This window comes from Canis lupus, chromosome 12, assembly GCF_048164855.1.
Source record: "Canis lupus baileyi chromosome 12, mCanLup2.hap1, whole genome shotgun sequence".
Taxonomy (NCBI): Eukaryota; Metazoa; Chordata; class Mammalia; order Carnivora; family Canidae; genus Canis; species Canis lupus.
Window position 1 is genome coordinate 50905627 of NC_132849.1, and position 13894 is coordinate 50919520.

Genomic DNA, 13894 nt, shown 5'->3' on the forward strand with positions numbered 1-13894 from the left:
ACTCAATCTACATCCCCACTCCCCTTCCTCAGGAGGTTGGGGAAGGGACTCTAAGTTACAACCTTGTAATCAGATGGCTGGTTCTCCCGGGGAGCAGCCCTCCATCCCCTCCATCTTTTGGAACATTCCACAAGTCATCTCATTAGTACAAACTCAAGGATGGTTGGAAGGGGCTTATTTTGAAAAATAAAAGACGTTCCTCTCACCCATATCACTCAGGAAATTCCAAGAGTTTGGCAGCTTTGTGCCAGGAACTAGGAACAACAATCAAATATATATTTCTTATTATATTACAATATCACAGTTTTCCATGCAGAGGGAACAGAACAAGTAAAACAGAGCAGGGGTGAAAAAACAAATGTTAGGTGTGGCCATACTAAAGAATTCCTGTGAGGGGGGGTCAGAATGAGCTTGACCAATCAATAGCAGCTTTGCTATGTTAATGAATTTGAAACTATACTGTTCTCTTGTGGGGGCATGGATAATAATACTTGACACACACAGAATGCTTCTGTGAGCAGTAAGTACTCTAAGTGCTTTACATAAATGATCTCATTAAATCTTTGCTACCACTCTCATTTAGGTACTCATATTATTCGCACATGATATATGAGGAAACTGAAGACCAAAGCCACACAGATTGCCCATGTCAGAGTTGGGATTGTAAACCAGAAAGTCTTATGCCTTATGCTCCCAGAGATATGATGGATGGTGAGCTTTTCAGAAACTAGGGTTATGAGGACAAGCACTTCATTGACATAGAGAACAAATTATAACCTCCAGCCCTGGCTTGATTCCTGTACTCACAAAGATCCAGCTCCGATGACAGTGTCAGGATGGCAAGCGCCATTGTGCTGGTCTGGATGGCTCATCATATGGGCTCAGATTTGTGTGTTCGACATTTGAGAGACATTGAATCTAGTGGAAACAGAGAACACATGGAAAATGACCTCACTGGCTAAGGGCTGAAGTTGAAATGCCTGGCTTGAATTTTTGGCTTCACCTGCCCTTCCCTCTTTTCTGGCTGCTCCTGTGGCCATGTGGCCCAATCCCAAGGCCACTGTAGAGTAGGTTTCTGTGCACAGGGTGGTAGCTCCTGGCCACCCAGTGTTTCTACTTTGCTCTGTGGAGGAATCCACTAATTTAAGTAGCAGTCTCCAAAATTATCCAAGAAGACCAAGGTAGAGACATTTCTAATGTGCGAACATTGCACATGCAATGAAAAGAAAACTGGAAGAAAATGATTCATTGAAAAAATTTGCTGAAAGGCCCAAATAATCATTTGGGGTGCAACATTTCTACATCAGTTCAGTCATATATTTTTTGCAGAGAACTCATATAACTTCTTTTCTCTAGCAGCCCCTTGAAATAGGCAAGTATTCTTTACCTTTTTTTACGTGTGAGAAATACGAAACTCAGAAAGTGACTAAGAGACAGAGCCAAGTTTTCCAAATCAAACTTTTTGACTTTTGCTTCAGTACTTCTCCTTGTTGGTACTGCTTTTCCTGGTCCCCTAAATCCAAGCCGAATGAATGTTCTCTCTTCCACTTGAGATGATGCTATTTAATTGATTTATCAGTAAGGATGGTGCTCTGCCTGCTTGTACTAGTTTGACATTTTTGTTGTTAATGGATATCACCTTTCTGATTTGCCAATGGCCATGCCATAGTAGTTATTAAATATTTTGATCATTGCTTCTGTTTTTATAGAAATGTTTAATATTTCTTCTACATTACTTCAAAAAGAATTTGTGGAAGTCTATACATATACCGCAACCTAGTAAGATAACATCTATCAGACATAGGTAAAGAAGCAAAAACAAATAGAAGGATGGAAAAATAAATTTGGGCAGGAATAGGATCAATACAAAAGCATAGACTGTAAGTCTAAAATACTTGCTAGAGTAGAGATGAGCCACTTGTTGGATTCTAAACCTACCAGGAGCCAATAGCAGAAGAAATGCTGATTGATTATGATGCACTGTTATCTTTAAGAAAAAACAAATGGAGGGGCACCCAGGTGGCTCAGTGGTTGAGCATTTACCTTCAGCTCAGGTCGTGATCCGGGGGTTCTGGGATAGAGTCCCACATAGGACCCCCCACAGGGAGCCTGCTTCTCCCTCTGCCCATGTCTCTCCCTCTCTCTCTGTATCTCTCATGAATAAATAAATAAAATCTTTTAAAAAAGGAAAGAAAAAACAAGTGGAAAGCATATCCTACCATAAAATCATTTTCCTGAGACCCTTAGGAAAGATAACACTAATCTAATTAGTACTATTCCCAACATCTCTGAAGTGGTCAGGACAGCAATGAGTTTCAAAGGGTCATTTCCCTGCTTGACTGACAGGCCCAATATCCTGCATTTGCCTCTATTGCCTTGAGTTGTCTGGTGACCTTCTGAGCAGATTTGCCTTGTCTCCCTACTTAGATAATAATTTCTCTGATGTGTGACACTAGATCCAAAGTTTCCTTGGAAAATTACCAAAAATAATACTTTTTAAAAACTAAAACAATAAAAGGGTTGAACCACCACCAAAGGGGTGGGAATACAAGGTCCTGCTCCAAGATTTTACATTTCTTACCCGACTGAGCTTCTTTGTCCACAAGAAAGGAAAGTGTTGTCCATTGCCCTCTGACCTAACAGGTGGAATATCTTACAGATGTTCCTGGAATTCTTGTCTACTTGAGACAGAAAGTAGTCACTGTGATTCTTATGCCCACTCATTGTCACCCATTCATTTGTCCTTTTATCAGAAATGTGTAGAAGCTCGCTCATTATGTGCCTGGCCCTGCAGATACAGAGATGGATAAGACACAATGCTACTCTGGAAGAGCTTATGGGTAAAAGGAGAAAACAGAAATGCTCACAGACAATCACAGCACAACACAGGAAGCTCTGCAACAGAGATATGTACAGTGTCATGGGAAGAGGGGAGAGAAGAACCATTATCACCATCTGAGGGGAGGCCCAAGACAGACTCCCAGTGGAGCTGATACTTTGATTCTAGTCATGGCATAAATCCCTCAAAGAACTAAGGATGAAAGGAGATAATTGATGGAGAGAAAAACATATTAATGGCAGAACAGTAAGTATGTGTTTGGGAAACAAAAGCGATCTGAGAAGCACAACAGAGTTGATCAGACTATCTCACCTACAAACCAGTTAAGAATCCATGACTCTGGTTATTACATTTTATTTATTTTTTAATTTTTATTTAATTTTTTTTGTTATTACATTTTAAAGGAAAAAAATGCCTAAATACAAGAGTAATTTAAATTTTGAGAGGGAATTCTTATGGGCCAAACCGTCTCCATCAGTAATTATTAACACTTTGACATGGGTTGTTGAAGGAATGGGCCAGAAGCACAATGCTGTGTGCTGGGCACATACAGGGCATCTGATGGCCATGCCTTGAAAGATAAACTAGTGACTACCCATTTCCCCACAAACATAAGACTTTTTTTTTTTAATCCAAGCAACAGAATATGATGTTACATCTTCCATGATGTACTTCTCTCCTTTTTGGTTAAAAAGTGTTGGGCTTTGGCTTCATGTTTGGTCTTTGCATTAACTCCACTCTGTATGATTAATATGTAGCTCATATGGCCAAGAAAGAATGCACTACCTCCAACCCAGTTGCATAGGCACTAATCCCAAAGCCAGAGGTTTTCAAAAATCATACCACTAGTTAATTTTTTTTTTCTAGCAGAAAGATCACATTGCCAGAAGAGTGAAGTGCCTTTGGATTTGCCAAGTGCCAGGTTAAAGCTTTGCTTTGTGATTCAATGATCTATCCTCAACATGGGGAAAAAAGTCAGTCTTCCCAGATATGAAGTGATTCGCACTGTTGAGGTTGAGTTTTAAAAAATTAAACCCATATTGGAAGTTAACCTCTCAGGATTTAGGATACATCATTCAACATTTTAAATTTCATAAGTAGCAATGGGATTTGCTGTATAAATTTAATAGACTTGAAAAAATTTTAAGTCCAAATGAATGGATTGTAAATGTTCTATTAACACAATTGGCCAAACACATAAATTTAATTCTTTTTTTTTTTTAAAGATTTCATTTATTTATTTGAGGGAGACAAAGAGAGAGATCACAGAGGGAGAATGAGAGGAAGAAGCAGACTCCCCGCTGAGTAGAGAGATGGATGCGGGGCTTGATCCTAGGACCCTGAGATCATGCTTAATTGACTGAGCCACCCAGGGTCCCCTATAAATTTAATTCTTAAAAAACTCTGGTAAAGTTCTTTTTATTTTCATTAGGAGATCATTTTTTTGTTCAACGGAAAAGAAGATAGACTCTTTGTCTTAACTTCACAAGAGTTCATAGACTCAGACTCTCCACTCACATCTCTTGTTTTCTGTGATTGGAGTCACCCAAGCCAATCGGTAGACCTGATATTGGGTTTCAGGCAGTTGTCTGAGTTTGCTAGATCCCTGAAAGGACTCTGCCTCAAGCAAATGCTCATTAGCCAGCTTCCTTACTGCAATAGTAATTTTCTTTCATTCTATTTAAAGCAGCCCTCACTCATACCATGGTAAATGATTTTACACTGCACAAAATGTGCTGAAGTGCTCACATTTTGGCTGATCACAAACCACACAGGAATAGGACTTTACTCTTAAAGAATAGTTTGTGCCTGCCTTGGGTCTTTGCTGCTCACTTTCGACACTCTTTGCCAACTCAACATTCTCCAGGAAAGTGTAAATCCTACCACGGGAAAACGAGGTGTAGAATATGTGCCTTGGTTGATGACATCACCTTCAGGTTAGGGCTGAAAATTGTGTGAGACTCTGCATATAGATACTGGCTCCTAAGTGCTGGATTTTATAGTTGTATATCCTGAGCCTGAAAACACATCATCTGAGGAGTGGAGAGCATCCCTTCTGCCTCGCTGAGAGTTGTTCTGTGATCTTAAGGGAGTGCACTGGCCCAGAAGTCCAATGAATAGGAGGTTTTACACCTGAAAGTGCTACTGCTTTGGGCCAAATGCTTGTGATTGTTTTATTATAGGTCTCATTTATATATAATTCTGATAAACCAGCTAATGGCTGCAGGGGCTGCCTTAACCTCAGGAAGAGGCTGCCTTCATTAAGTGACCTCAGGATCCCCAAGAAGGGCATTAAGCTGGTGAGTGCCCCAAATTCTATCATTATAAGACAGCTCATTGTTAATTTCCTGGAAAAGGATCACTGTTGAGGTCCCTTTGGTGCAAGTTATCCACCTGGGGTGATGGTGTCCCCAAGAAGACATTTATCACAGTCTTAAGACATTTTTAGTTGTCATAACTGGAGAGAGGGTGCTACCAGCATCTAATACGTAGAAGCCAGTGATGCTACTAAGCCTCTTCCAGTGTACAGGACAGCCTCCACTCACCGACAAAGAATTAATCATCCCCAAATGTCAATAGTGTGGAGGTGGAGAAATCCTGTCTTAACTGTAAATAAAAGATGCCTATGAAAGGGGGGGAGAGAGAAGCAATATGGGGAATATGGCCCCTTGTATGGGAGGTTGGAGGCCAATGGCACAGAGAGGGACACATGATGGCAAATTTTTCATTTACCTGAGGCTTTTCCCTGAATTTATGCTAGAAAGGCATGGTTGTTAGGATTTGCTGATGATGTTAAGAGCTCAGAATGAAATAAAACAAAAAAGTAGAATGTCTCTGGGCTTTACTCATGGTTGATGGAGAAAAGGAGCAGGAAAAGAAGTGGTTCTCCTAGAGAGTATAGACGGCAGGACCCAAATGAGGAGCCTGGAGCAACCCCAGTGGGGCTCTGGCAGTTTTCATGGAGAAGGATGGACATATTGAACTGTTTCTGCTAATTAGTTGAGTTCTCTGTCTTTGTAAAAACACAATTATCTTTATTATCCAGTCAGTTGGGCATGAAATCCCAAACCAGCAGCAATGGTTGGTCCCTGTCCTTCCTGCTCTGTGGATGATAGATTTGGAATCCTCAGATATCATAGACCATAGACAGACCTCTATCAGAGACCATAGACAGGTCTCTCTAAACAGTAACGGGGGGCAAAGCATGGAGAGCAGCCATTTTCCAAGGCATATTCTCCAAAAGTGGTGTGTATTCAATAATTTCCAACAAAGACTTGAGCATGGCAGTTGTTTGCAAAGTTGTATTAAAAGGGCATGAGAGAAGCCTGTGGAAAGCCAGACCATGAAGCACGTAGGGAAAGTGTTGAAAGGCTGGTACATTATGTTGCAGGCTTGCTTCCCTCCATCAACCACCACCACATGCCCCCTCCCAAACATGCACTGCGGATGCTTAAACTCATGTGCATCCCTATCAGTTTCTGCAATTCTATCACCAAGGTATCCACAGCAACTCACCAACTTCTTGAATTAGACCACGTGTTAGCTCTCTCTGCTTCCTGTTTGCTCATAAAGAAACTGTCCAGACTTCTTTGGTGTTTTCTTTGCTCAGATGTCAGCTACATGAAGTCACATTGTTCCCACAAGGGGACTTTTTGCTTGTGCCGCTGCCTAGTGTTAACAGAGCGCTAATGCTGCTTGGCGTGAAGAAGGCTAGTCATTGTGGCCAAACTTTTGAGAGGTGCAAGAGGCCAAATGTCAGACTGCCAATTAAGCAGCAAGGTGGAAAATTCTTGCCTCTCTTTTGGCTCAAGTGAGTTGGTAGGGGAGAAAAATTAAACTAAACAGGCAATAAGAAGAAAGATTTCATTTGTTAATGTACTTGAGCAGTGAGAGAAGTTGTGTGGCCATTACTGTCCTGTTCATAGCCACACATCACCTTTATCTCACACACGCACACATGCATGCACCACAAGGATTCCAAGGTAGTGTCTCTTTGATTGCAATTTCTGGATAGCCTAGCTGGGAAAATCTTCATGAGAGGAAAACCCAACTTGCACCCCAAGTTAACAGTTCAATCTCTGCCCACATGGCCCTATTGAGCCATCAATCCAGTTTTGGGGATTCAGATTGAGTTATAGAATATCAAGTATTAGGAAAATAGTAATCAGACCTCCATGTAGTGCCTTAAGTGTTGCACAGAATGTGCACATGCACAATATTGTTTGATTTGGATAACGCCCTTCATTCTCCTGTTCATTCAGGGCCTAGGGTGTTGTGTGTCTGACATGGGACTTATGGGATTAATCAGGAAGTGAGATTAAGTAACTTGATCAGGATCATACAACTTCTAAGTGGCACAACTTGGACTTAAACCTGATTCTTCTGACCTGCAGTCAGAGATTTTTTTCAATGAGCTCGAAGTCCCACTATTCACTCCCTTTAATAATTGGCATTTAGCTCATGTAGGGTTAGTGAGTGCAGCCCCCAACTTAATGATAAGTTGATATTAGTTTTTACTTATCTCCTTGAAGTATTCCGCCAAGGAGAGGTGGACTTGGCCCTCTCACTGGCATATCGGGATAATGTCTATGATTAGAAATCCCCTTATTCCCCAATGGGACAATTAGCCTGGTGACAGTCCTTTAGGTTTCTCACAGAGAATGTGGTCTGAGTTACTGACTGTGCTTCTCAACCTTTCAAGGATACCTGTAAGCAGTGCGAGTGGGTGATTTTATCATATTTTACAGATGGCCGAATTGTGTCATGGGGCTATAAGATGACCTGCTTATAACCACATGCCACATTCCATAGCTCCACAGGCAGATGTTTTGATACATTTGCTACAAATAGGTTTTGCTTTTTTGAGTGTGTAAGAAAAATGAAATGTACCACAAAGATGTAGACATTTTGGCTCTGTACCTCTTTGATTTTCCTTGGACTTGCTGACTCCAGGTTGCTCCTTTCACATACACACATCACCCTATATCCAAAGAATTGAAGAGTTTCCTCCTAAGCCAAACTAAAAGCCCATTGAATAGGCAGCTTGGCTCACATTCCACTCCTCTGAATCCTGATTCTGAAGTCAGAGAGTAACATTTCTTTCTCTCTTTGTCTCTCTCTTACTCCGCATCTCCATCCATCCATCCATCCATCCATCCATCCATTCATTCATTTTAAAAATTCATTTGTTTATTCATCTATTAACTTATGCCACATGATCTCTATGAGTATTTATTGAGAAAATACTCTGTGCCAAGTACTGTAGCAGTCCCTTTGGGGATTCATCAGGAAACAAATGACCTAGTGTGTGTGTGTGTGCGTGTGCATGTGTGTGTGTGTGTGTGTGTGTGTGTGTGAGTGTGCAGATGTGTATGTGAGTGCATGGTGAACTCAGTCACCTGTATCCCACTATAACTCATATATAAAAATTCTCAGTTTTAATGCCTCTTAGGCCAAAAATGTAAGAGAAAAACATTTCCCAAGGATATTTTTGGCCCCAAATTTCTCTATGACTTTCCCATAATCTTCTCTCTCTAGGAATGGCTTTTCTTTTTAGGATCACCTCCTATCTTTTAACTTGGATGTGTCAATGGAGGATATGCATACTTTTCTTGCTACTGGAGCCATAATGTAGATGAAACAACTAAATTCTGTACTGTCAATGTTGAAACTTCACATTTTCCTGCTGCCTCAACATCCACACCTCCAGGCTGTGAACATGCCACCAGGTGGGACCAGGAGTTTCAGTCTGATAAGGCTGGTTCCTGCCCCAAGTTCCCCTTCTTGCCTTCCCCTAACTGTAACCTAGTGATAATCATATACAGCAATAAAATTCTCTCACATCTGATTCCCAATAAAGACACTTGTCCATGGGTCCTCACTTTCTCTCTTGACTCCCTGCCTGCTTGGTTGACCGCCCCCTCCCCCCAACCTTGGATACTCCTCCTCCGCATGGCTCCCATCTAGCTCCAGGCAGGTAGCTGGACTAATTTTTGAGGACACACCCCTGGTACTTGGTTTTCTGCCTTCTGCAACCATGCTTTTCCAACTAATTTGATTCCAGTCTTTTTCTCAATCCAATTTGTTGATACCTTTTGCCTGTGGTCATCTCCCTTCACATTATTTCTCTTTCTATTGTTCTCTCAATATCTTTGGGTACAATCTCATTCATCAATGCTCAAACACCATCCATTTATTAAGAATATCAATGCCTTATATGTGGAGAGCTTTTACATACATGATTCTGTTTAATCCACAAACTGTCCTGTGAGGAAGGCATTGGTCTTAACACACAGTTAGAAAAAAAAAAAAAGAAAAAAAGGAAACGAGGGAGCAGGGAAGTAAAGCCCTTAGCTATAGTGGGTTCTAGACTTTTCTGAATCAGACTCTCCTAGAGCTCCACATAATTACAGTGAAGACGGGGATGCTTGCAGGGCTGGCACAGGGTTCCTGTGCATGTTATACTTTTTTCTAAGGCCTATCCTGTGCTCCTGGGGCCATCAATTCTTCCATCTCAAAGTCCATATATGTTAGCAAATTGAATTTAAATAAAATATTAAAATAAAAAATAAAGACTCCTCTTGCATCAAAAAACATGGCAGCCAATGAGATTATTGCATGTTATTATTCTATAAAATACAGATATATTTTATCTGTATATTTTTATGTTTTACATTTCTATATAAAATTATAATTATAGATTACTATACCGAGTAACTCCTTCAGGGCAAGCTTGATATAAGTATACTATTTAATTCCTAGGAAAAATTATAAGAAAAATATTATTGTCCTAGTTTAAGAGGCTCAGGGATTGGGTAATTTTTCCAAAGTTATACCTGAACAGAGGCAGGAACCTGGGATCCCTGGGTGGCGCAGCAGTTTGGCGCCTGCCTTTGGCCCAGGGTGCGATCCTGGAGACCCGGGATCGAATCCCACATCGAGCTCCCGGTGCATGGAGCCTGCTTCTCCCTCTGCCTGTGTCTCTGCCTCTCTCTCTCTCTCTTTCTCTCTCTCTCTCTCTGTGTGACTATCATAAATAAATAAATTAAAAAAAAAAGGCAGGAACCCTTACCTAACTATTCCCTAAAATCTTCTTTTTACTCCACCAATTTACCTCATTTAAGTCATGCAAGATGTAGGTAAATACAAACTATGCTCCTGCTCCCTCTTGCTTTTCTACGACAGAGAACAGCAAAGCTGCAACATGGTCCACATTTGCTTTGTAATTGGTCAGTAACATGAGAGGTATGCCAGGGCAGGGCAAATGTTGGGGGCATGTGACCAAATGTGGCCAGGGCAATGGCAGGGGTACTTACCTCCTGCTGTCCTCACTGCAAGGCCCCCCAAGATCAGTACTAGGTGGGGCAAAGGGACAATGGATGCAGATTGCCACCTGGATCAGGGCCTGCCTCCCTGAATGTGATCACTCTCCTGCTGTGTGACTTTTGCAGTTTGCTGCCTCTCTCTCTGCCTAGTTCCTGATTGCTGGGGTGGGGAGGGGGGGATTTTTCAACTCTTTTGCTCAATCTCATTAAGAAAGGTAGAGATATTTTTCTACACCAACATTTAAGTACTTGCATAGTGATCTGTAGAAACGTTTTCCTGGAAAGACTTTGCACGGATTTTCCACTGCCTGCTGCCCTCAATAGCACTTGGGAAACTGCAGGGTTTTTTTTTTTCTTCCTGGTTGCATTTACCACTTACCCTACTGAAAACAGGAATTAAGACTTTAGACAGCTGCTTACCACATAAAATTTTCAAATAAAATATTCCTATTACATTTTCTTAGGGAAAAAGTTCACTTGACTAGATTAGCAAAACTAATGTAAATATGAAGTAATGCCAGTGGCTGCCTGCAGAAGGTGTTTTTAACTTTCCATTTTGACTTAAGGGCCCGTGCATGGAGGTGTCTGTGACACTACTCTGTGTCACATTTGTGAGTAGGATGATGTTGTAATGCTCCCATAATGGCTAATATTATGTTAATGGAGATTGATGCCAATGTGTGCTAATATATATTTAGTCAGGTGGAGACATTCCCAACTGGTAATGTAACTGGTGTGGTTAAATAATTTACACGTATAAATAGAACAAGGAGGATTCGACTTGTATTCTGGACACTGCTTTTACCTTTGCATGAATACTTCATATTATTCTCTAATGTCTAAAGTCCATTTTCACCCTGATGAAGAAAATGCAAAAATATGCTGACCAAGTTATTTAATGAATGGCACTCTAGCTCAGTCTATCAAGACAACCTATAGTGGAGAAACTAAGTGCCTCAGCTGAGTGACAGGTCACATCCCCCTGGATGTGGTCTCCTTAGTCACAGTCATATGGTATTGAGCTGGGACAGTTCAAGGAGTGAAACTCACTCACCTCATTCACTTATATAAATAAAAACAGAAAGATCAAGAGATCAAGGTTAAACTTCTCTCTAGCATTAACTCCCTATGTGGTTTGGAGGAAATCACTTAACTTCCCAATTCTCTCATCTGTCAAAAAGCTTAGGACTCTCTGTCCTTGCTGTCTTCTGAGTTGTTCAAATAAAATGATTCTGTTAAAGTGCAAGGAAGTACGAAATAGTTTGTGAAACGATGGAAGTATGTAAAACAATGATGATCTGGTAGAAATCCAGAGTTCTGCAGAGCATTCTGACCCAGGCCAGAACTGGGTAACTTCTCTCTGGGTCAGCCGACCTATTCAACAGTTCTTCTAGAGTTGGTTTCACAAAGTGTTCCCTTTGTTGTCAAAGCCTCCTTGCCCTCAGCCCCTCCCCCAGCCATCCTTGGCACATCTGCCATGTTTAGGAAGTAGATACCTCTTACCAGGAACCTTCTCAGAATGTTGTGGGAACTTACATTTCAAAAACAGAAAACGGGATATAAGAGTCTTACAGTCCTCAAGTCATGTAAGGAAGCAGAAATGCCCCTGATGGACCAAAATGTCAGTCTTTGAAGACCCCTTTCCCCATGCCAGGACTGCCACGAGAGTCAGTCTTCTTGGCTAGATTTTCCCCCTTCCTTTGTGGCATGCCTTCATTCCACTGACCTTGACTTCTGTCTTCTGGATCCTCCTAAATTGGCACCATCTCTGGAACTTCCGGGGCATATTGCCTCATGAAGATGGTAGACTTTTTGTTTCCTCTGACTCTACCATTCACAGCCGTATGATGAACAGAAGCTGCCCAGCCCGGTTCTGTGCCAGGGGATTCCATAATCTGGAGGGTAAATGAGGAGATGAAATCCCATAAATTATACAGATATTTGAGGGTACTTTCACCAAGATGGCCCTTGCATCTAGAGAAGAATCAGCGATGTTTTATATCTGAATTACTGAGTTTATTGCCCTCCCCATTTCACTTTGCTGTAAGTACCCACCCACGTCATTGAGAGTGTCCAGGAGAGGAGCTGTAGTAAAATGGAAATGAGAAAGAAGTTTTATCTTAATAGGTGGAAGGCCTTCCTACAATTAGAAGTCTGTGGAATTTTATAGGCTATATGAAAAGCAGAGATGACTTAATACTGGAATAGTTTCATCAGAACTATATGACCAGCTAGCAGAGGTGCTATAGAGCAAATTTTCATTGGTGTTGAGGTTGCTGGAGTAGAAGTTGCATCAGACATTTTAGAAGTTTGCTTGCAATGCTAAGATATTTGGATTCTACAAAACAGGTGGCCAGCAAAATAGTGCTCCTTGAAGTGCATGCACACACACACACACACACACACACACATGCACATAGAGGAACATTCATAGGTGTCTTGAACTGTAAGCCTCCCCATAGACATCAGGTCCATGCTCACGAGAGTGCAGGACAGTGGTAGGTGTGCAAGAGAATTTTGCCCATAGATAGTAGCTGACTTGTTTGTCAGAAGAGCAGGGATTTCTGGAGGAAAGAAGGGGCAGGAAAGAAGATAGGAGAAAATAACCAGGAGGCAAAGCTTACCTCTTGGCCTCATTAAAATACCATGCAGTAGGCCCCAGGAATCTAGCTCTGGAGCAAGTCCACAAAGTAAGTCTTCAAAACGTTTGCACAAAAGATTCTTAAGTAAGCTCATAAATGTGACACCAAGCAAATACTTGGCAAAATGCAGCCAAGTCATAAAGAGCAGTTGGGACCATGCAGCAGCATTACCTGTGCTGGCAAAGGCTTGGGTGCAGGACTTCCCTACTCCTAATTAGGGATCAGGTAAGTGACAGAGATTTCAAGTTTTATTTACATTTGGTCCTGGGCCAGTTCTTTCTGGTCTCTGGACTCTTGTCATAAAAGGGAACCAATATAAAGTAGGACAAGACCAAAGAAAACACATGAACTTTTTATTGTAGAAATGTGAACTTTTCAGGGTAGAATCAGACCCGATGTGAGTGCATTGTTGCTGGGGAAGTTGGGTATCCGGAGCATTTTCTCAGGCATGGACTGTTCTTGGATTTATCCTGACTGTGTTCTTCTCTCAACTGTTTTGTTGCTAATTGAATCCCTAGAATCTTCGATTCAGGCCCTGGTCAGAAGTGTTCACTGCTAGACAGAGCTGCACTGAAGGATCCCTCTAACAGAAAAAAACATAATGCCATGTGCATTAGTTTCCCAAGGGCTGCCTTAACAAAGGATCACAGCCTGAGTGGCTTAAGCCGCAGAAATTTATCATCTAATAAGAATGGGCGCTAAAAGTCTGAGACCAAGGTGTCAGCAGGCTTGGTTCCTTCCGAGGAAATCAAGGAGAATCTGTCCCCTGCCTCCCATGTAGCTTGTAGTGATTTGCTGGCAATCTTTGGCATTCCTTGGCTTAGAGAAGCATCATCCTTACCTCTGGCTTCATCTTTATGTGATGTGATGTCCAAATTTCTCCCTCTTATGAGAACACCATCATATTAGACTGAAGCCCACACTAATAACCTTATTTCAACCAGATGAACTGTAAAAACCTATCTCCAAGCAAGGTCACAGTGTAGGTCCTGAAGGTTAGTCCCTCAATATATGAATGGGGAGCAGGGGGCACAAATCAACCAATAACAACCTGAGTTCCAGACGAGGAGGGATAAGAGCTATTTATT

At 41.5% G+C, this 13894-nt stretch overlaps 1 protein-coding gene across 5 annotated transcripts in view; it reads left to right on the top strand.

Annotated features, from left to right (window-relative positions):
• LOC140601691 (uncharacterized) overlaps window positions 1–13894 on the top strand; it is a 388441-nt gene that overhangs the window by 206152 nt on the left and 168395 nt on the right. The window contains exon 5 of one of the 5 annotated variants that reach the window (XM_072770988.1): window positions 2754–3230. The exons of the other annotated variants lie outside the window; for them this stretch is intronic. Coding sequence (XP_072627089.1) covers window positions 2754–2959 — 206 coding nt within the window. The 3' untranslated portion in view covers window positions 2960–3230. Of the gene's footprint in view, window positions 1–2753; window positions 3231–13894 lie in introns of those variants that run through there. 5 annotated transcript variants of the gene reach the window in all.